At 31.4% G+C, this 24,349-nt stretch overlaps 1 protein-coding gene across 3 annotated transcripts in view; it reads left to right on the forward strand.

Annotated features, from left to right (window-relative positions):
• Positions 1-24,349, forward strand: part of IRSp53 (Insulin receptor substrate 53 kDa) — a 128,216-nt gene that overhangs the window by 16,178 nt on the left and 87,689 nt on the right. For all 3 annotated transcript variants that reach the window (XM_011067830.2, XM_011067833.2, XM_011067832.2), the window contains one exon: positions 11,811-11,990. In XM_011067830.2, coding sequence (XP_011066132.2) covers positions 11,946-11,990 — 45 coding nt within the window. In that variant the 5' untranslated portion in view covers positions 11,811-11,945. The remainder of the gene's footprint in view (positions 1-11,810; positions 11,991-24,349) is intronic.

The raw sequence follows: 24,349 nt of genomic DNA on the forward strand, positions 1-24,349 counted from the left end.
TTGTGCTCGAAGCTTTTACAGGATTGCCATAAAACTGAAAATCAGGGAAATGTTAGGGAAAAAAGAGTATTTTGTAAAATTTTCTGTAAAATAAAAATTCTTAGCTTTATAGAAGTTTAATAAATTTCGCCTTAACAATTAAATCCAAACAGTTTCAGCAATAATTAATAGTAATTTACATTGCTATGTTAAATTACTCTCTTAACAAAATATTTCCAAATCAGGAAAAAATACAAAAAAAAATTTAATGAAAGCATTAAGGAAAATTATACAATGTATCCAGAAATGAAGGAGAAATTATGGAATTTTAGGACGAAGAATTTTTAGCAATCCTGGTCTAATCTTTATTAAATATTATTGCTGCGTATTAATACAACGTTGATAATTTAGTTTCTTTTGATTTCTTTTTGGAGCCATTTTTATTTTTATAATTATAATTCTTGTTAAATTATTTAAGTAACGCATACGCCATTTCTCTATTTTTCTAACTTTTAAAAAACACACTCGGAGAGAAACTCTGTTATTTCTCTTACGTATCTATTCGACAAATATTACAAGATATCCTAAATCGCATCGCATATACGACTTGTAGTGACAATTGTTATTATAACCGCTGCTACGTAATGTTTTGCGGCTCGAATGTTTACGACCTTGTAAAATTCTTGGAATTCTTACGCGGGAGTCGCGAGTATGAAATACCGAAATCCTGCTCTCTTTTTCTCTCCTCTTCTCTTCTCTCTCTCTCTCTCTTTCTCTCTCTCTACTATCCTTTGGTTTCTAACTTTGCTTTTGTACAATTTATAGTTTTTATTTTTATATTTTATTTGCACTACCTTTGTCGTGTTATTTTTGTTATTTTCATTCTTTTATTGTCCATTTTATTTTCTCAGAGAGATTGCCTTGGAATAGTAATAAACGCTTTTATCTATCTATATCTTTTTCTTTTTATTCGCTATCCTTTGTTTTCTATCTTTGCTTCTATACAATTTAATTTAATTAAACTAATAATTGTTATTTTTATATTTTATTTGTATTACTCTCTTTCTTTTGTACTATTTTTGCTATTCGAGATATTTTTATTTTTCTGCTTTTCTTTTCACTTCTATGTTCTTAGAAGATTGTGTTCTTATTTATGAACAGCAGTAATAAAGCTTTTATCTATCTCTTTTCCGCTCTCATTTTTTTAGTCTACCGTCGTATTGAATTCTTTTACAAGTGGAAATTAGATCAATGAGATTATAATGGGTCAATTCTAAGCAAAATCGTAAGACTCGTAACATGTTCTCGTAAAATTTCTCATAAGAACTTATGACTAGTATTCTAATTTTATGCGTACGATTAATATTATTAAATATCTACGATTTTTTGTAAATTTTTATGGCTAATAAGAAGCTGTCTGTAAAAATATTGTATAAGCACTTAAAAATTCTTACAAGTCTTACAAGAATATGTTACGAGCCTCACGATGCTTAGAAGTTAGGTATATAAGTTAGGTTAGGTAAAAGAAAGAATTCTATTTTAGGTCGAAGTGGATTTTGCTTAATAACATTCATATTCAAGTTTGCAAATACATTTTTCAGTTTTATAAACTGTCCGTCGATTCAGTTTGTCGTATTTGAAACGTATTCTATTGTCTGTGTGTACGTGCGTCGTTTCTCTCTCTCTCTCTCTTTCTCTCTCTCTCTCACTCACTCTCACTGTTCTCTCTTAGGTGAGTGCGAAAAAAATACGCGCTAAATTTAGAAGTCCTGTAAAAAAAAGTGAACGAATTGTACGCGAAGTTTACGCACGAAATATCTTAAATCGACGAAGGAGTTCGTCGATGCCCAGATATTTGCCAAGTCATGCCGGCGCTGCAAAACTAACGAGTATGGAAATACATATTTCCGCGAGATACATCGGAAAATTGGAAATTGCGTAAAATGTAAATTGGACGGAAAAATATCTCAGAGGTGGATTCTCGTAAATATCAAGAAACTCGTTATTTTCTTACATGCAAGCGAAAAAAAAGCTGTAAAATTAAAATACAAAAGGGAAAAGAGAGAGAGAGAGAGAGAGAGAGAAAGATTTACATTCGAGAAAAGTTTCGATTGCAATGAAACGGTTAGCTCGCAGATCGAATTGAAGGATTAAAATGTTGGGAAAGATTGGAGTCGCGTCGAGGATTCCGCTCGGATAATTATTATATTCGTGAGGAAATCGATGACGCGTGATGCATTTTCTCGAACCGACATCATCGTCATTTTTGAGAGAATGAATATTTCATCTCTCGAACGTCCCGTCCTGCCTGAATAAGAGAGAAAAGAAGAGACGGAGAGACTGAAAGAGGGACATATTAAATTATGAATATTTCATCGACGGAAATCATCCGCGAGCGATTCCGCGTCGCCGATGGAACTCTACCCTTGGATTTTCTCTACCTCGTTCTTTCCTCTTTTTTTTTTCCCGCCTCTTCTATTTCATCGCGTCTCTTAAAGTCGAACGCGCAAAATGACTGGCCTATTTTGCCATTATCGAAGCGGCAAAAAGAAAGAAGGAGAGGGAAGAAAAAGGGAGAAATGTATAAAACGTGAGGCCGAGTATTGAACGGTGCCAAATGTCAGCTGCAAATCGGAATTTATGCCCCGACAGATAATTCACGAGACCGGGGTTCATTGCAGCTCGTAATTCGTTGTTAACTCTTTACTGCGTGTGATTTCCGTCACGATGTAAATTTCCTTCTCTTTGATTCTGCCTTCCTCGATGTATCGTAGATTCATCTTTATTTGCGATATGTAATTGTGCCATTTTATAGCCCGTCAGTTGCCACGATTGACGGATGTATCTCTATTGGTTTAACGAATACAAGATTCATTAAGAAATATACTGAGAGAAAAATATTTGCTATTTTTGAATATAATGGCATGGTAAAATAATTATAATTAGAAGCTCCATTTCTATAATTATCATTGCTGTTGTAATGCTAATAATAATTATTATAATAATTATATTTATATTTCTATCAAACGTATAAATATAATTATAAATATATTTATTATTATTAGCGTTATAATTATATTTATGCTTTGACCAAGAAATATATACATAGTTGGCATTGAAAATGATTATAAATTATGTGATAAAATAATTATGGTTAGGAAAATTCTGTTTTTATAATATAATCACCACTGCTATAATGTTAATAATAAAAATAAAAATTGTATTTACAGTTTTATAAAAAAGTATACAGTTGGCTCCGGAAATGACTATAAAAAATATAATTAATTTAACGGTAACGGCGACCATTTTCCTTCTGTCGGTGTACGAATTGAAATGTAAACAACCATGAGTTATTTTGAAAATCAACTAACTGAAATATAGTCGATGTTATTTGAAACACACAAAATGCTTGCGTACCCTGAATTTCACTGCAGAGTTATGGATTATAGATTTACAAAAATCCTTTTTCGAATTCGAACCTTTCTACCGTTTTTATTTTAATTCTTTTAATGAGATTAATTTAATACTTTGAACGCGGAGTTAACGTTATATCTACACTCTGAATTTATTTACGTTCGGAAATGGAATTTATAAATTGTATTGCTATATGAAAATCAAAGCTACATGCGATTATAAATTCTAGGAAATAGAAGCTATTGCAGAAATCCTGCTTTGTCGGAAGTGAAATGGTATACATGAAAGAGGTTAAAGAATAGTTTTCTTCCTCTCATTATTGCAATGAATATGGGCGCTGCACCCATATTCGTTTTTGCAGTCCTGCTTTTTTTTTGCGTTCGAAGGTTAATTAACGTCCCTGAGGATTTCTTTGACGATGCAGGATAAGGGAACGTCATCGATGGCTAAATAAAGCAAAAGGGCGGGGCCCTTTGAGGCGATAATTAAAGCTACGATGTAAGAGAGGAAGGGAACGGGAACAGGAAGAGCACAAGTGGAAAGGGGGATAGTGGAGGGTGGCTTTGAAAGCCAAGGATGTTTTAGTTCGCGGAGGAAAGAAAGAGATAAAACAGCTGCTTTCGAGGTGCGTGTGAGCCTTTTTATTTTTTCGCGCCAATTTACTGCTCGTGGAATCTCGTTTATACATAGAACTAGTTCTATAAGCTTTCCCGTTTCATCTCTCGCTGACCTTGAAAAAGGAAAAATATTGCGTCGCTAATAAACCCAGTCTCGATATTGCACGCGCGCTCATCATTAATACGCTTCTATGCAAAGTATATTGGAAAGTGGATGAACGTTATGCATTCTTCGACGATCTTCCGACAATTTTCCGACCGCAAACTTTAAAAATGTCAAACACTTTGATGTTAAACAAATGAAGAAACGAAAATTATAATATTGCTCTTTTACTTCGAAAGAGTGACACAACTAACAAAATTAATCACTTAAGAAAAATAATCCAATTTTCAATCACAAAGAGGATCTTAATAATACTAAATACAAATTTTTGCAAATATATTATTTCAATTTCATATTTGCTAAAATTTACATTTGATATTATTTAGTAGTAATTGTAAGATTCACTTTGGCCAAAAATAAGATTATTACTATTAATTGATTTATTTTCGTCGGTTTAATTTCAAAAAAATTAAATTTCTTAAGGAAGAATCAGGGAGAGTCTATTTTTCAGACACTATTTTTTACAATTTTCAGGATTTTGATAGAAAATTATTAATTAAATCAGATATTAGCGAGAAGAATATATTCTTAAAGTGATCAATCCTAGTAGCATAATTTATTGGTACAATATTAGCATAATGGTTCAATATTGGCTTAATATATTCTCAATGTTTAGCTAATGTATCACCAATAAATTGCTCCTACGGAAATGTTCTTCCCTTTTGTTCCTTCTTGTTTTATAATTCTCAAAAAAAATCACCGTCTTCGAATTGAAATAATTTTTATGATGTTTTTTATGAAATTAAATTAGTTCACTTTTAATAGAATAAGTTTATATAGTAAAAAAATTTTGAACTTATATTGGAAACGGTCCATACAAGTCCTTGTTAAAATTTTATGTTGAGTTTTCAACACATTAATTGATGTTTAACATTTCTTAGTGTCAAAATTATAAATGAGTGAATAAATAAAATAAAAATAATACGTTTCAAAACGTAAATTCTAAATCGAATGAATAAAATACGTATATTAATTTAATAATCATATAAATATCAATTTTATTGAAAAATATGCTTCCACAAGTTGCTTACAAATTGTGTCAGTTTTATATTTGTCACCTTTCTATATAATATTTGTTATTTATTAACATATTCTTTTCGTGTTAAATTAACAAAAATTTGAGTGGACCGTTTAGGATACGTTTGTGAAATGTGTTAAATTTAATACAAATTTTCCAATTGTGTACTCAACTCATTCATAATAACTCGAAAATCATGTCTTTTTTAATTGTCTCGCTATTGAAGTAACGAAGCGATATAACATAAAGTTTTAAATGCGGATGTCTTGAAATGGTCCTCCATTTTTTAATTTAATTTTCGCCAGCGAAAAGGTCTCGCACGATACCCCTTTTCAGTGCGAGATCCTCTCGAGAACGCGCCTGTCGAGAATTACTGGGATTCATTCACGAGATCATATTGAAATTGCGACTGCCAAGGAATGCCGTTCTGTCCGGTGGTTCTGTTGTAACGGTTATGAAACGGTCCTGATGTCCTGCGGGCAAGAATTCTCGGTTACACCTGTGGCACGTAGGCGTAGGCCGTGTTGTATATGATAATAAGGCGTCGTGTTAATACCGACGTATACGGATTTACTTGCTATTTTCCTTTCCTTTTTCTCTCCAACATTGTGAACCAGTAAGTTTCAGAATCGTTGATCCATAAAATGGAACAAAATTCTTTTCGAAGAACAGATAAGGACAAATCGATTCAGGAGTAGGATGAAAAATGAGATCAGGTCGAGTTTTAGAACATTCTAATTTTTATTTTAATTTTTAAAATAATATTGAACATGGATATCCTGATATCCCTAATTTAAATTAAATGAGATATAGATGTATAATTCATTTGTTATATAATATTTGAAAATTTTATTTTAAACTTATAATAAAAGCTTACAATTTTTCAGGACGAATAACGATAGATATTTTAAACAGCAGATATTTTCTTTAAAATTGGAGTGTCACTTTTTTATTAATAATATTGTTTGTACAATTTTGAATTCTGTGAAGTATTTTACGAAAATATGTATTTCCATGCGTTTTAATTTATTCATTAAAACCAAAACGTTTTATTTATTGAAACATTAAAATATCTAATTAATTATGTATTCCTTACTATTACGTTTCTATTTATAACGCGTTTAGTTCACGCAAATATCGTTTCGATAAGTCAGTTCGGAGAAAGCAGGATTAAATTCCACAGGAAAAAGAGGTGGAGGATGAGGAGGGGAGAATAAAAGAGGCGTGAGAGGGTACGGGTTGTCGACCGCTCTAATAAACATATTCACGCCGATGATGTAACAATACGGATCTCGTAACGAAGAAAGTAACGCCAAGCGGTGCAAGTCCGATGCACTGATGCACGTGATTGATAGCACGTCATTCGAGCCGGCGGTTTCGAACACGAATTCGACAAACAATGATTATCGTCGAGAGTATTCATATTTAGCAGGCGTGTATTTATCCATTAATCTGTTTGACTTCCTGCCGGTCTGTTTACAATTAACTGAATTAATTATTAAATTAACGTAATTTATAACTAATACGAATACGCAGCGTACACGTACACTGAAAAATGTATCTAGGTATAATACTAACGTATTATTTTATATATTATAATATTAATTCATTTCGTTGTTATTTCCTGGTTTAACAAATATCGCTTATTTATTGCAATAACTGAAAAGTTGTTACTCTGAAGTTATATCGGAAAAAGAATGAAGATATAAAGAAAAAAAATATATATATATAAAGAACATACTTTAAAATAATATACTTTTATTTTTCTATATAGAAAGAATGATTTTGCTGTAGTACTTAAAAATTTAGCCAGATGCTATAAATAATTTTGTAGATTATCGAAATTATTATGTAAGACTCAAACATAGTAAATGATATTGCAAAGTAAATGATATTTTGACATTCTAGCAATCAGCTTGGGCGTCCTATATAATTATTTTAATAGTTTAACAGAATTAATTTTTTTGCACTGAAAAAAATTTCTAGTTGAAAATAATCGGAATTCTAGTTGATACAATATTTTTGATAAAATATTTGCTAGAATTCTTATTTTTATCAGAATAATTATATTAATCAGAATTCTAATTATCTCAACTATTAGGTGTTGGAATTAATTCGTAGCGTTTTACAAGTGATGGGAAGTACTTTCATTAATGTATTTTTTAATGCTCATGTGAAATAAATAACATTCTTTCATTAAAAACGCTACGAATTAATTCCAACACCTAATAGAATTCTAATAGATTTAAGAAAATTCTGATTCGTCCATTTTCTACCATAATTAATATATTTAATCCAATCAAATCATTTTTTTCAGTGTATGAAAATGCATTCTTTTTTTCTTTATTATAGTAAGTCATTTGCAATTTATTGCTTTATATATACAGGGTGTCTCTGATCACCCACCATCGGGACACACTGCAAGATTAAAAAAAAGCGTTTTATCTATCGAGCCTTATATATATATATATACAGGGTGTTTGAAAAGTATTGGGATCCTTCAGTGTTTCGGAAATTAATCATTTTCGAAAGAAATGTTTCAGACAAAGTTGTAATGTTTAAAAAGATCTATTTGCTGATCTTATTAGTTTGATCCTGGGTTTTCAAAATGGAGAGCATTTTAAAAACTTGCAAATATGTATTTATTTTGAAATATAATTTTTTTAAATACGTTAATTTTAAAATACTTACAGCTTTTGTCTGCCGATTGCGGGTGATCAGAGACCACCCTGTATCTATAAGAATTTGATGCAACCGTTTTCAGAAAATCTCACTTTTTACATTTACAACCAAATGGTTGTATCTCACTTTGGATCTTTTAATCCATCAATGGCTGACTGTATGTGGAGTAAGGGATGTGTTAAAGTTATTGAAGAACATTATATCGTTGATAAAGACTCAAAAGTGAATCGAAACATTCGAATTCCGAGGATAACAATTACTCTTGCTTGAGTATTGAAATTATATTTTAAAATTAATCGTGCTCTGTTTATCTCATTTCACTCTCATTTGCCTAAATTTCTTGCGAATTATTTTCAAAATAATTCTACATCTAGCTAATGTTTTACTTTAGCAAAATCGTTCTTTGTAATGTTCTGTATAATCACCAAAATTACAAATTTCAGAATATAATAAAAAATTGTAATGATTTAAATATTTAAAACGTTCAGATGCATTTTCTTTGGAAAACTTTGTTTTTTTTTTGTTTTGTTGTATCATTGTAACAAATGAGTGATATGATTCAACGAGCTAACAGTGCTTGTCATGCGCTTCAGTTTGCTGTCCTGATTTATTTATGGTTATTTACTCGCTTTATCTGCTCGCAGCCGCTCATTTCCAATCTCTGCCGCCAAGAATGATCGGATATTGATACTTCGATATTAGCAATCGAGCGCGAGCGTGGGATATCGATATTTTAAAGCGTCCCTAGTCACGTCCGCCTGTTAAATTCGCGAAAGTTTGCAGAGCGCGTCGGTGATTAGAGAGATTAAAGGGAAACATTTTATCGTAAACGATTCGAGAGAATTTAATTCGCTTGAAAGCTTTCGGGGTGAGCGAGCGTTTGCAAAGTTGCATCGGCGAAATTCGCGAACGAGCGAATTCGCGACCGAAAGAGAGAGAGAGAGAGAGAGAGAGAGAGAGAGAGAGAGAGAGAGAGAGAGAGAGAGAGAATGAGGTGGAAAGCAGCGTTTTCGATAGGCCGCGTTGAATTTTGCGGCGCTTTCATCGTTTAATCGAATCTTCTGCTACGTATTGAGATCGCGGATCGAACACGCGCCGCATCGATCGGCGTGATTTAACAAATCGAACGAGCGAGCGCACCGCCGTTACTCGCAACATTTCGTTCATCGAATCACGTTATCGTTTGATTACACATTTCGAATGGATTGATAATTTCGGCGGCGGAGAACCTGTGTCCTCCCGCTGTGTCCGGCAACTTTTATTCGCTCCCGATTTTTTTTTTTTTTTTTTAATATATCTGGCGAAATTTAATTAAAAATGACGTGTTCCTTGATTACGTAGAGTTCGAAGATATTCCCTCTTCTCTCTCCTCCTCTCTTTCTTTCTCTATCGATACTAATTTAATGTAAAACGTGAAAAATACACGGGGCAACAAACTGACAAATTACTCGGGCCGTCGGGATTATTGATAAATTTTAAACAGCCCGGGCGAACTTTGTGAATTCGGAGTCGCACGGATTAATTTATGAAACGTCAATTTATTAATTAAGCACGCTCGGCCGGGCACGGTGAGTCGAGCAGCCGCTTTATTATTAATCGGTCTATTATGTTACATACGCCCGCGGAGGCGCGGCAATTGATATTTCGTTTGCAGTCGTCGGTTCACTCTTTCGTATTTCGCACGTGACACTCTCACAATCGCCGCTCGTTCTCGTCGTGACGTCAATCGTCCTGTGCAATTGCAATTATTTGCGGCCTTTTACCTTTCGCGTCTGTGTACCTTTGTGAAAATACATTCCCCCCCCCCCCCCCTCGTTCGGAGCGTTGCAAATTACGCGTAAAACGCGCGCGCCAATTTTTCTTAATATATCATAAGTTCGGTGATATTTTTTTTTTCTCACTCCCAATTTTTCAGACACACCGTTGAGTAGAGATCCGTCTGTTTCTGTCAGCGACACGCGCGTTGAGTAATGCGTTATCGAATCGTCAGTCGCACTTGCGATCATTTAGAAAAATGTCCGTGTTTTCCCGTGTTGAAATTTTGACGCTACTTTAACATTCTTAAGGTAAATTATGTTCGAACGTAATTAAATACTCTATAAATTAGGGAAATAATTACATTATTAACTCTGTTTTAAATCTCTAATTCTATACATTTAATTTTAACTTTCCTACTACAATTTCAAGCACATAATTCCAAGAGAAGTAATATCAGTTATTAATGATTTAGATTACAATCTTAGTTTGATATTAATTAATACAAATTAAGAATGTGACTTTTTTTTAAACGTTTAATTAGAAGGGACTTTTTGAATCTGTTATTAGGATATATTTATTTCTAATTTTTATTTTTAACATTGAGAATGACTTAGTGATGGTCGAAACATTTGTTTTTCATGTATATTGTAAAGTATAGTAATTGATAACTTGCTTTTAGCCCTTTTCCATTATACAAATTTGATTTTATTCAATTGAGCGTCGTTTTACGATTTTTTAAATTTTAACGTTACCTTGAACCTTATTGTTAGTTGTTGTTCCACAGTTAGAAAAAAATCATATTAGAAAGAACAATTTTTAAGTATCTTAAAATTTAATTAGATATAAAAATTGTTGGATCATCAAAATAATCATGTAGAACGTTTAAACGTTGCTGCAAAAAAATTTTAACATACTTGCAACCAGTTGAAATGTTTTACGTAATTATTTTGATGGTTCAAACAACTATTTTGAGATTTGTTTCTATAGCTAAATTTTTAGATACTTTTATTAATAGATACAGCAAAATCATTCTTGTATGTACTTGTACTATAGATATTACGTTGGTGATTTTTCTTTATATGATTTATTTAGGAAGGAAATTTAAATGCAAATTTATTGATGCTCTTGTAATGATATTTTCATACATAATTAACGAGAAAGATTCAATTCGTTCCTGGATCATCGATCCGTGAACAACTTTAACGCGCGGTTTGTAGATCCACGTCGAGAGATAAAAGCGGCCAAGTTATGCGGCTCTCCTGTAACCGTTCGCGCATACCGGGTGTCCTTGCGGAATGAAAGTACTTGGGAAACGTGACCTCTCCCGTTCCATGTATGAGTAATGCCTATGTCTATGCCTAGCCTGTGCTTAGCCTAAGCGACGTTTCGAGATTCCAGCCAACTGGTCACAATCGAACGAGGAATGCGCTTTTCTATTAGAATGCGATCATTATCATAAAAACATACTAACAGATAAATAGCTAGGTGGATATGCGTAGAGAAATGCCATCGGAGTCAAAGACTTGCGAGAGAATTCGCGGATTTGCCTATTTTAAAATTTGTAATCCTAGAAAGTTATGGATATCCATGTGTTCTCATTCAAAGAAAAAGATATAGTAACTGTAAAACAGTTACAGGTTTTTCATTTACATTAGCCTGTTTAACTGTGTGCATTAATTTTACATATATTTATATAATTGTCATCTTTTATATACAGTCTTTTACATACTGTTACTTACGTTCTTTTCTGGATGCAAATATTAATCTAATTTAAGGCGATAGTAGTTTGAATATTATTGTAGTTATTAACATTATTATTTTACAATGACTTTTTATTTATTTTTTGTTACTTATTTTACTATCATCAATGTAGAAAATACGACTATATGGTAAGAGAAACTTTTAACATCCGTTTCTAATGTAGTTTAACTTTAATCTCGGTTCAACTAATTCTTTATCTTTTTCTAATTTCAATATAAGAATTAGAAAAAAATGAAGAATAGAATAAGTTGAATGAGAGATTGAAGTTAATCCACTTTGATGGAAATAAGCCTACGAGTATATATATGTATAAAATTTATTGTAGACTTATTAAATTGATTTTTACACGCGTGTTTATTTTAATGAATGTCCGTAGAATTACGTGATATCTAAAATATTTGTTTTTTTTTTCTTTCAGGTCAGGCGAGAGCGATAATATCGAACATACGTCGCGATCGAGCACAGGAAAGCAGGACGGCCACGTAAAATCTGGTCTCCGGACGGACAGGAAAATATGAGCATTTCGTGAAGCCAGAAAAGCAGAGTTTTCATCATGGAAACCGAGGAACTTACTAGGCTCGTCGACGAGATCTACAAGGTAAGTAACGAATCCTTTCGACCGAGTAGGGAAAACGATTGAGCGCACTTACTTTCAATTATTGGGACAGTTATGCCTGAATTGACAAAGAAAATGCAAATCTTATGTTTCAACTAGAAAGTAGTTGAAATAAGTACAATTCTGGTTTACACGATTATCGTTGAAGAACGAAAATACATTTATTCTTAGAGAAATTTAATATGTACTGTAAATATTAAATTGATTAGTGATAAATCACTTAATTTGAATTAAAACAATGAATGTTTTTAACTCGAAATAAATAATTAATCACAAACTAATTCAATATTTACGATAATGAAGGACCAACTATATGGATACATTGAGTTTTGGTGAAACGAGTTAGTTTTCATGTATATTGTAGTCTATAATGTGATGTATGAAAAATGCTCTGTGAGCATAAGTTTCATATTTTTAATATTCCACAGTTCCAAACTATTATATTAAGTTTTGTGTCTGTGACATCTTCTATTTCATTACAATATAAACATTATATGTACATTAAAAGAAAAAGGTTTATTTGATTAAATTAATTTAGTTCGTTTTTATTTCTTTTGATGAAGAATGTATATGTATTTTTAATTCAAACATATTATATTTGACTTGAAATACATACATTTTTTAACAAAAGGAATGAAAACAACGGAATTAATTTAGTTTAAAATGAACAATTTTTTTTCTCGGTGTAAAATTTAATTCATTTCACTGAGACATAATTAGAATTATAATCAGTGAAATAAATTAGTTTTTATAACTATAATTATAACTAGTAGATTCACCCTTCAGGGTCCTTTCTCTAAGGGTGTATCCTTTGCACGGAAAAAGGCGCGAGAATTTAAACGACAACCGATTTCACAATAATTTCACGATTTTATCGAAACCTTGCTAATAAATCCGCATTTTTCGGAGGATCGTTTAGGAGATTGGCTTCGTAATCAGGCTTCCAGGGTGTCCAGCATAATTATCGCGGCAGCACTCGGCTACGGTATGGAACGACGCTTAGTTACGATCTCCCGGAGATCGCATCGAAATAACGAGGTAACCGCCGGTTAACCCTGTTATCGCGCGGCTGAGAGTTTATGAGGTCCCGTCGCTGACAAGCGAGCCCCATGGCGCGAGTATATCACGCTGCGCGTAGTTATGTTTCAGCGGGGTTATTCAGTCAGGTGTACTTGGGAGGGGGTGGGAGTGCGCACCCCTGCATGGATATTAATTGGCTTCCGATCTACACGCAACCCTCCCTCCCTCTCACGCGTGCCATCGGTTTTCGTGTGTCGAGAGTGCGCCGTTACAGAATGTCGTTCTCCATAACCGCACATTCCTTGGGGTTGTAATATTATATATACAATACATAAAATCATATAACATTGTAACATATATATATATATATATATATACAATATTATATAAACATATATATATATTGGGTTGGCAAGAAAGTAATTGCGTTTTTTTAAAAGGCTATCAGTAAAAACCGCAATTTGCTTTCTTACCAACCAATATAAATATATCTTGATAGAGTAAAGTTTCAGCTTTAAGAATCTCTTTTTTAAATTGCGACAATTTTTAACAGAGTTATGAGCAATTAAATCAAAATGATCCTTTTATTTAATCCGCGATAACTCAGTAACTAAAAATCGTAGGAATATTTTAAAAAAAGATTTTGTAGGGAAAGTATCAAGCTTTTGCGATAGGTAGACGAAAATTTTCTCAAATTTGTTTTGGGCATGTTACAAACTCACAAAGCGAGAAGAAAATTTTCCGTCTTTTTCAGCTCGTAGTTTTTGGTATGTAAAAATTATTATATCAATATAAATTTAAAAAATGTAGTAAGCTTTTAAAAGTAGAGATTTTAAGCTTTAAAACTCTTTTTTCAAATTTAAATTTTATTCATTATTATATAGACAAAGATATTATGTATACAACTTTAAGCTAAAAAAACGCAATTACTTCCTTGCCAATCCAATGCATGTAATTATATATATATATATATATATATATATAAATTAATTACACACACACACACACACACACACACACATTAATTAATTTTGTAAAATCAATATTGAATAAGTTAATTTGTCACTTAACATATGTATACCCGTCTTAGGCATATATAATGGTTATTACAAATTTAGAAAATAATATGTAGAATAAAAATGAAACTTTAAGGATGTATTATACATATTTTCAAAGTAATGAAAAAATTACACGTTATTTTAGATTGCATTTAAAAACAATAAAAGAGGGGAGGGAGAGAGAAAATCTGGATAAAAAAATTCTTTCACAAAAAGTAATATTTTTTTATCTGTGCTCTAATGGAATGTATTTATAAAATAATGATAAAAATTTCAATTTTTTATACAGGTATATTAGGAGTGTGTTTTAGTTTTGTGGATTTTGCAAGAGCTGGCACTAATATTAGCGTTGTCGAAGACATTTCAATCACAGTTATTATTTCTTTAAGGAGGTTCTCGCGTTTGATGAAATATAAGACAAGTCTGTAATATACATGTAATACAAATATTAATAATATCAATAATAAAAAATTTCATTGACTTTTACTGTACCATTTTGAAAATATTTAATTCTAAATTTATAGAATTTTATATTACAAGTTGAAGGTATAATCTTATTCTATGATTATTCTCTTTTAAATTAAAAACTTGCGTATAAGACAGCAATTTAAAAATCATTGTAATTATAAAGTAAACACTTAAGTTCGTTTTTGTAAAGTTTGATTTAAACTGACCATACAATTTACAAGAAATTTATATTCTTTAATGAAAAAAGCTAGAATATATGGACGATACATATACATCAAATGAGCATCTTACAACTTTTTATTTTGTCATTTTGAAAATATTTAGTAATATATAAAATTAACAATAATTATGTAATGAAAAATAATGACATAAGATATTGTCAGTAATCTTTTTATTCCATTATTTTAATTGTTTTACGTATATTATGAATAAACTGTATATATATTGGGTCATCTAAAAACCGCGGATACTTTTTAGATGACCCAATATATTGACTAGGAAGTAGTCAGAGAACTTTCTTAATATTACTCCATGATTTTTTTTAGTCACATTTATTAACAGTAGACTAATATCGTGTTTATACTAGGGATGCACCGAGTATCCGAAAAATATCCGGTATCCGGTATTATCCGACACTTTTTACTATCCGACCGGATATCTTCAGTATCCCGGAATATATCTAGTTGAAATTTTATATCATTAAATTGTTGATTTTTTATTATATAAATGTTTTATAAAAATATAATGCATATATACTCGTAATGCTATAATATCTTATACATAAATTGTTGCAAAATTATAACTTTTTCCTCTACAGTTTTTTTTTAGAAGACATTGTTCCGAAATCCGGTCGGATATCCGAAAAATATCGGATATTCTCTCGAAAAATTGCCTTTCTGGATATATTCTTTTATTCGAATCCGATATCCGGTAATTTTATAATTCGATGCATCCGTAGTTCGCACATTTAAAACATGGAGTTTTCTGAAAGAGCATTTTCGAGTTGTTCCTTCTATTTTTTTAATCAAAAGAAAACCTCGGTGACTGAACGTTATACAATTTTGACAGAAGCTTATGGTGCTGTTGCCCCATCAATTAAGATATGTGAATATTGGTTTAGGCAATTAAAAAATGGTGGTTTCTTCAATGACAATGCTCATGTTGCATTATCAGCGAAGCAAACGTTATTAGAGCTGCAATGGGAAGTCTTATCTTATACCTCGCGTATTCTCCAGACATTATTCTCACTGATTACCACTTGTTCCGGTCGATGCAACATGCTCTAGAGGGTACACACTTTCATAATTTCGAAGAAGTGCGGAAATTTGTTGAAAATTGAATCAACTCTTGCCAGAAAGATGGGAAAAAGTTATAAAGAACGAAGAAAAACATTTTGATTAAGGATTCGTTCATTATCTTGTTTAAATAAATCAGTTTTTGAAAAAAAAAGAACTCTCAAAACTAAATCACACTCCTAATATTTTAAGTATTCGAGATGATTCATATAACGTTTTATTACAACGTAAAAGGTCAGTTGTTCTATAAATAAAACAAATTTATGTTTTGGTTTTTTTTTGTAGAACAATTAATATCTGCATCCCAATGAAACTTTGCATAAATTATTGTGAACACTTCAAGAATTTATACAAAATAAATTGAGATTTCGTCTTTGTGGTTTAAATTCTAGTATTACGATAATAAACATAATTAATAAATAAATTATGAAAACGTATTATTTAATATAAATAAAATGTTGAAGTAAAAAATGCTTGTATATTTTCTTAAAAATTATCACAATGTCATGGCTTATTTCGAGCTTTAATTAAATTAACTTTGAATTAATATAATTAACAATTGTTTATTATATTATCAATTCAAAGTTAATTTAATTAAAGCTCGAATATAAGCCATGACATTGTGTTAATTTTTAAATAAAATATTATTAACACAAATTTTTATGCGTGTAATTTATTTAAAATACACATATTAATACGAAATAAATATAAAAGTATAGAAGTATAAAGATTTATTTGTAAAAAAATGAATTTGATATATCCTTAAATACGAATCATTCATTACGATCTACGTCATCTTCCTCAGGAATGAACTCTTGACACATTTTTAATCAATATTTTCGTGCGCAAACATCAATGCAGTAGAAACTCATGTTTTAAGCAACTACTTAATATTAGCGCCTGACTGTTTCTTCTCCACTTTCTTTCTGTTTATAATTTCGTGCTTCTTTCTCGGTGCGCAATCCCGCGATAAAGTTCAGCTTGAAAGATTCAGAAACTTCGTTTACACACTTCTGTGAATTCCTTGTATAAAAGTTTCCTACAGGATTCCTCGCGAATCTTCAGATCGATATTTTGATCACTGGTTCGCGAAATCACGCTGGATTTGAAAAACATCGAGGGACAAAATGTCTTTCACTCCGTTTCCACGACATATCGGCTTTACGCGATTCCCTCCCTTTTGTTGCTAATAGTTAAAAAGGAGGATACGTGTTAACGATCGGTAGGTCCATGTGGCTTAACGAGGTCGTGCTCGTTATGCATGTTCATTAGAGCGTTCATTATGACCACTTGTCGCCCCCGGACAACCTCGGAATCCTTAACGGCTGAGAGGATTAATTTTTAATATATATATATATCTCTCTCTCTCTTTTCTTTTCTAGTTTCCCTCTCCACGAGGAAGCACCCGCGGTGAATTAATTTTTTTTTTTTCGTTCCTGCCGCGTCGGAGGAAAAAATTCATTAGCATGTCGCAATATGGCGCTATTCGGCGCAATAAGCGGCGCGCGCGATCTCTGATATCTGCGTTTCCTTTCTTTCTTTTCCCTTTTTTAATAAAGTGATTTGCGTCTCTCTTTCTCTCTTTCTGTCTGATTTACGACTGGCGAAGAAACGTTCTACGTTTGGAGGGAATTAAAACGCGATCGAAATGTGAAGGAAGATTTCTATTGTAATAATAATTTGACATGCGTTTTTTAATAACAGTTGTAAGAAAGTTTTATTGTATTTATACACGAAGAGATTGCTTCTCTTTTTTTTTCCTTATAATTATGTAGATATTTAATTACAAATTATGAATCATTTTGTTAAAAATATTAAAAGATATATATATCTCAAGTGGCTCTCTCACACGATTATGAAAAGGATTTTAATTTTTAAAAGAACTTACGGAGTATCGCGATTTATTAAGGAATGGCCGTAGTTTACCTCGAAACATGCATTAAACATTAAGGTATAATCAGAGAGTGGATACGTGATTTAAATATTTCTTGCATTAATCAAGGTGGCCTATGACGAGATTCATCGACCATAACAACGTTTTAACAAAAATTCCTAAAGTTTAATTTATTTTAGCTATAACTCTCCTGATTTACAGCGAATGCTTAGACGCCATAACTTTTGACTTGTAATAAATATTACAACGAGCGTTGCACATAATTCGACGCGAATTGACATAAACGAAGTAAAAAAAGGGGAAAGAAAAATGGCCGATTGATCATCGAGAGCATCGTAAATCCTGCAATTGTGCGGTATTCATGTGGGAAACAAATCCGGCAATTTACTATGAAATTATTTGTGCTTCGGTCTCTCATCCTGAAAAAACGTCGAAATTTTACGACCGATTCGGGGAAAGGGAAATCCGGCGTGATCGTTCTGATCGTTTTCAATATTATTATTTTAGGTATCGTTCATATTTTTCATATATTATCAACGTATTCGAATCGAACGTCTATACTGATAAAACACAATAAAAATACAATGAAAACCTTAAATAAAGATGGAGATCCTTGTTTATCGTTTATCTTTAATTTTACTTTTTTATTTATTCAAATTAAATACATATTTTTTATTTTTCGGCGCGTATTTTTTCAATAAAAATACAAATGTTTATGCTTTTATAAACATGCATATGCATCTAAATATGAAAAATTAAAAACAAAATTTCAGAGCTTTTAGAGACAGATAAATACTCATCAAACTGAGTAAAAAAAATTGAATCATTAACATTTTTTTGCCAGAGCAAACGATTTCCATTTTGATGACACAGATTTACTTGTATTTTCTACACATTTATGTTTTTTTACATACATATTGATTATCTTAATTATTTCACGCAGAAAAGCATTAAAATAGTGAATGTTTTACGGAATATCTTTCATAATATATTCCAACATTACATGAAAATTAAAATATAATTTCAAGTATTTAATTTTTATGATTTCGTCTTAATACTTTTAAATAAACGTTGATAGAAGGAATCAATTTATGCAAGAAAAACCATTTGCCTCACCAAAACTGAAAACGATCTGTGTCTCTAACATGATTGACCAGAGAATAGTCACTTTATTTTTTTTTACTTAAGTGATCGCCTGAGATGTTTTTCCACTCTTATTAAAATCATTATTGTAACAATATTATTGTTCCTTTTCTAATTTATTGACATCTGAGAACATTCTGGATATGAATTTATTCATAATTTTCTGAAAATAATATTATAATAGAAACCAAACAAATATTAAACAACATAAACGCATTAATGGGTCATTCTGTGATAGTATAATATTTCTAGAAAAATTAAAATTGAATTAATAACAACGTTTCGTTATTGCGGATTTTTAATGGAATTGCATATTTAAAGATTCGTTAGAAAGAATAGTTAGTAAAAAAAGAAAGAAAACATGTCCAAAAAAGAAAGTAAACACTATTCACATTGCAACAATTCATTTTTCTCGTCTCTGGAGTGTAAAATGGGATACAAAAAGAATAGAGTAACCATTTATAGGTTGACCATTTTCCAGTTAGTTTGTCGACCAGTGCCGATTAGACATTTTTTACCTACATTTGTCAGTCTAGTGTGAACCATCTATATCTTTTAAGTTAAGTCCCCAAATTATTTTTAAAATAAATTAACGCGATACGTATTTGACATGCATCGATTTTTTCGACTGGTTGCTCGCTCGATTTATCGAAAAAACTCGCGCAGAGGGGAAGAGGGCTGGTCATTGGCGTAAAATATTCTGGTGGAAATCAAACAAGGGGTGGACTGCATAAACGGACTGAACTCGCGGTGCATCTGTCTGCGCGGGCTGCGGGAATATCCGGAGTTATTACATGTCCGAATTGCAAGGTAAATATTTCGCTGGTCGCGGCGCGCTCTCGCTCGCATGGGTGTTTTGCATCGGACGCGAGATAAAACGCCTGCGTTGACGAAATCAGGATGTAAATATTGCAATAAAAACCGTGACGCTTCAAAACCGTGATGCGCACGTGACGTGTCGGAATCGATCCTGGGAAACGTCGCGGCGCTTCGGGTGGTGCAACCATGGTGGAACCACTGTTATCTATCAAACGTTCCATTACTCGAACGCTCCATTCTGGACGTTACTTAACTGTTCAATCAACAATTTTGCTCCGAACAATAACCAATAACTATAAATCTCAAAGTCGCGATAAGCCCTATTATGTGAAATTATCGATAAGATGCTCTCTCTGAGAGAAAAATGTTTTGTATTTAATTATGTTCACTATAATTACATATTACACTGTTAGAAATGTAACCACCTTTACATGTAAATGAAGCTCGTGTTAATTATGAATGAAATTAAAAGTAATGAATGATTTAACTGAAAATTAAGTTACAGTAGTTGCTTAAATGTAATGTATATTAAATTTCATAAATTTTCATGAAAAATACATTAAATTTATAATATAATGTCATGAAATTAAGTTCAAATTGTGTAACTTAAAAGTTAATGAAATTTAAGAACATTTCTAACAGTTTAATTATGATTATTACTGCTATAATATTATAACAGTAACTATATATATTAGGTGTTGGAATTAATTCGTAGCGTTTTTTAATGAAAGAATGTTATTTATTTCACATGAGCATTAAAAAATACATTAATGAAAGTACTTCCCATCACTTGTAAAACGCTACGAATTAATTCCAACACCTAATATAATTCTAGCAATAAATGTATATAGTTGGGGCAACCTAAAATGACTATAATTATAGTTATTATAACCATAAAATAATTGAAATTACCATAAAAATTATAGTCACTTGAATCATTTTTATGGTAATTTCAATTATTTTATGGTTGTAATAACTATAATTATAATCATTTTAGGTTGCCAATTATATGCATTTGTTGCTAGAGCTATATACATAGTTACTGTTATTATTATAATATTATAGCAGTAATAATCATAATTATAGTAATATATATAATAATTATAGTTACAAATACAGAACATTTTTCTTTCAGTGCGGACTCGACAGAATCTGCATTATTTTCTCTCTTGGTGAAAATTTTTCTGTGAGAATTTTCATATAATTTTTTAGAATTTTTTAATAAATTACAGAATTTCTGAATAATTTTATACAATAATTTTTTAAAAAAAATCTCTCAGATTTTTTAAAACAAATTGGAACACTTTTCAAAACTCCCGAGAACATTTTTTCTAGAATTCTTCATACATATGTGAATTCTGAGATATTCTATAAAGTTACGACAAAACTAGAATTCAGAGAAATGTCAGAAAAATTTAAAACAGTCAGGGAAATTAGGAAAATGTCAAAGAATTTTGCAAAATTTTCTGGAAAATGAAAATTCTTGGTTTTAAAAAAATTTAATATGCCTATATCATACATCTATACTTTTGGAATACTACTTGCTTATCAATTAAATCTAAACAGTGTCAGTAACATTAATAGTCATTACATTGATATGTTAATTGTCTTAATAATCAATAATCATTTAAATTGTTTTCTCAATGAAATATTTGACGATTTCTAAATCAGAACGAAAATACAAAAAAATTTCAAAATATTAATTATTGAAAACATAAAAAGTAAATTATGAAACCTTGTCTGGAAAATCAGGGAAACATTATGGAATTTTAGGATGAGAAATTTGTGACAACCCTATTCTAAGATCTCTATTCTCTATTTTTCGTTCTATAATTTTAATGAAATCCTTTATGAAATCTGAAAATGTTTTTAAGGCATTTTTTTCAGAAATTATCAATTTTAAAAAAGGTTAGAATATATTTCAAAATTCATACGTATAAAAAATTCTAAGAAAAAATGTAGACTTTCTCAGAATTTCTAAAGTGTTCTAATTGGTACAAAAATTCTGAGAAAAATTTATCATTGTGGTATTAGAGATAAAAAAATAATTAGAGATAATAAAATGGAGATCTTCATTAAATTTTTATCTGATGAAAGAAAGGTTGAAATCTCGGAAGGTCAAGTTTGTCGAGGTAAAATTCGATGCGATGTAGATAGAGTGTACCATGCAAATTATTTGTCTCTGTTGAATCTCTCGAGTCTCTTTTCTCATCCCCTTCACCGAGGTTTCGATTCAAGGATACTCATAGCGGGGAAATATATTACTATTTTATGACGGATCAAACTGAATGAAAATGAGAATGTGTAAAGAAACGAAGTTTGTTACTCTCGAGGAAGAGAGAGAGAGAGAGAGAGAGAGAAGTAGTGAAAAAAGAGGAAGGGAAAAAAGAGAAGGGTGGGAGGGGGGGGAGGAAACTGAGAGGAGGAATGTAGATTCCATCCACTGCGCCCAGGTTGAGATGGTCGCTCATAAATATTCATACGAGATTCCTGAAGCCAGGAAAACATCCATTCCTGTAGAAGCGTACGTGTGCATTCGGTAATTTTGCGGCTGGCCAATGGAAAAGCGCCGAGCAACGACGGGGAAAAATGCTGGCATTACGACTTTTCCGCCCAGATCCTTCGCGGGGTCGCGCTTTGTGAAAACGTAAATTTCCCGACGCGAATTTTTAACGCATTTACGGACCGTTTTTTCTATCTTTCTCTTTCCCACCACGTGATCCACCGTGAAAATATAATTTTGCTAAACGTGAGAAAAATCTCGTTTAACCATACATGTCTAAAAATATTGAATTTTACTCGATTCCAGCGCATGCTACAGCATGCTTGCGCCTTGGAAGTAATATAGTAAGTAAAACATAAAAGAAAGCCCTCTATTATGAGATAGTGGCGTTTCTGCTAAACTAATAAACGCTATCTATTAGTTTCATGAATTTATTGCTTTTGGATTGAAAACTATTTAGTAGAAAATTTATTATTAGATCATGCCTGTAGTTATTGTGAAATAAGATTTATATTTTTAGAATTTGGATGTCTTCAAGTTTCATTGAGATGAACCCTTAAACCTCGTTTATTATTTAATAAATAAATATTTGGCAATAAATTCTTTATGTAGTGACAGAGTAAAGTCGTACTAATAGAAAAATACGGGATATGTTGAATTGTTTAATTACAGAAGTTAGATGATCGTAAAACTATAAAGAAATCGTAATAGAGATATCCAGGATATTTCTAATATGAAATAATCCATGCTCTTATGTTATAGTGAAAATCATTGCTAAAGTATAAATGTTATTGTACAATAATAAAAAAGACAATCGGAATGAACGTCGAGTGCCTATTTCTGCTTGATTTCAACTACCTGAAGACGAGTTCCGGTATAATCTATCGCATGCTCATTTTTCGCGCACGCTGACTGTATTTGTTCGTGTTTTAGAAACATTAAACAAAGTTTTTTAATTGCAACACTGATATACTTTGCGTTTTATTATCGATTTCTCGGAGCATCTCATATTAGGAGCACAATTTTTGACTTTGCGATTTGCTCACTTTTTACATTTCTTTAATTTTCAAAAAAAAATAAAATTGGAATTAAATTTTATATAATGTTATCTTAACTTATTAAATTCTCTTCAAAAATAACCAATTATTTTTTTAAATTCTAGAGTGCCTATAGACTTCTAGCATTTACTCAAAAGGAACTCGCTATCTCATAATAGGGGCCTTTCCTAAGTAAAACATCCCCCAAAATTGATGTAAAAATATCTACAATATTCACTAAAGCTTTTTTATTTAGTATGGTATGTACTGTCTATTATATAAATGGGGAATAGACTTTCAAGATGTGTTCGTCCAAAATTTTATATCTGGAAGTTATGTTTTTTAACTAAAGACAAACAAAATGCATTTGTTTAACATTTTTAGCAATTATTTAACGATTTCGTAATATTTCATATCCTACTGATTGAAATATTATTTTCTGTAAAGTGTTTTTTTGTGTGCATTATTTTTTTTCTTTCCCGTTTTCCGAAAATTATAAATTTTGGACAAAGTTTGAAACTCTGCTCCTCAAATGTTGAATAGCTTTTTATGAATACTCTGATGGTAAAATTTTATTGAAATTAAAAAATAAATCATAAGTATTGTGCGTTTTTATTAATTTTTATTTCTTATATTCTGGAATGTTGGATTGGTATAGCCAAGGTTGAACATGTATGGGAGATTTTCTTTCAAAAGAGGACATTTTTTCGTTTTAAAATCGCGAACTCTGGAAATTTTAAGGACACGTCGCAAGAAAGATATACTGTTGAATGCCTGAGGATCATGCTTTGACTGTTGACACGCGCGTAAAAAGATCGCGGGATTGTAATAACTTTACTGTATAGTGAAAACCGCACAGACCGCGGAGGCGGTGAAAGCGAAAACGCGATAAATCTGACAACGATCGTCTGACGAAGTTTGTCCGGGACAGTCGAGGGATTCTTTCCCGACAGTTAAAAAACATCCTGTTTACGGATACGATGGGATCGTCTTTGGCAAAAAAGGCCACGGATTACGCACAAATATGCCTCGTCCGTGGGGAAAATTTCGCTTAAATTCTGTGAGATCGTTAATAAATAATATTTAAACGTAGAGCGGCATAAA

The sequence above is a fragment of the Acromyrmex echinatior genome, chromosome 17, assembly GCF_024713525.1.
Source record: "Acromyrmex echinatior isolate Ae372 chromosome 17, ASM2471352v2, whole genome shotgun sequence".
Classification (NCBI taxonomy): Eukaryota; Metazoa; Arthropoda; class Insecta; order Hymenoptera; family Formicidae; genus Acromyrmex; species Acromyrmex echinatior.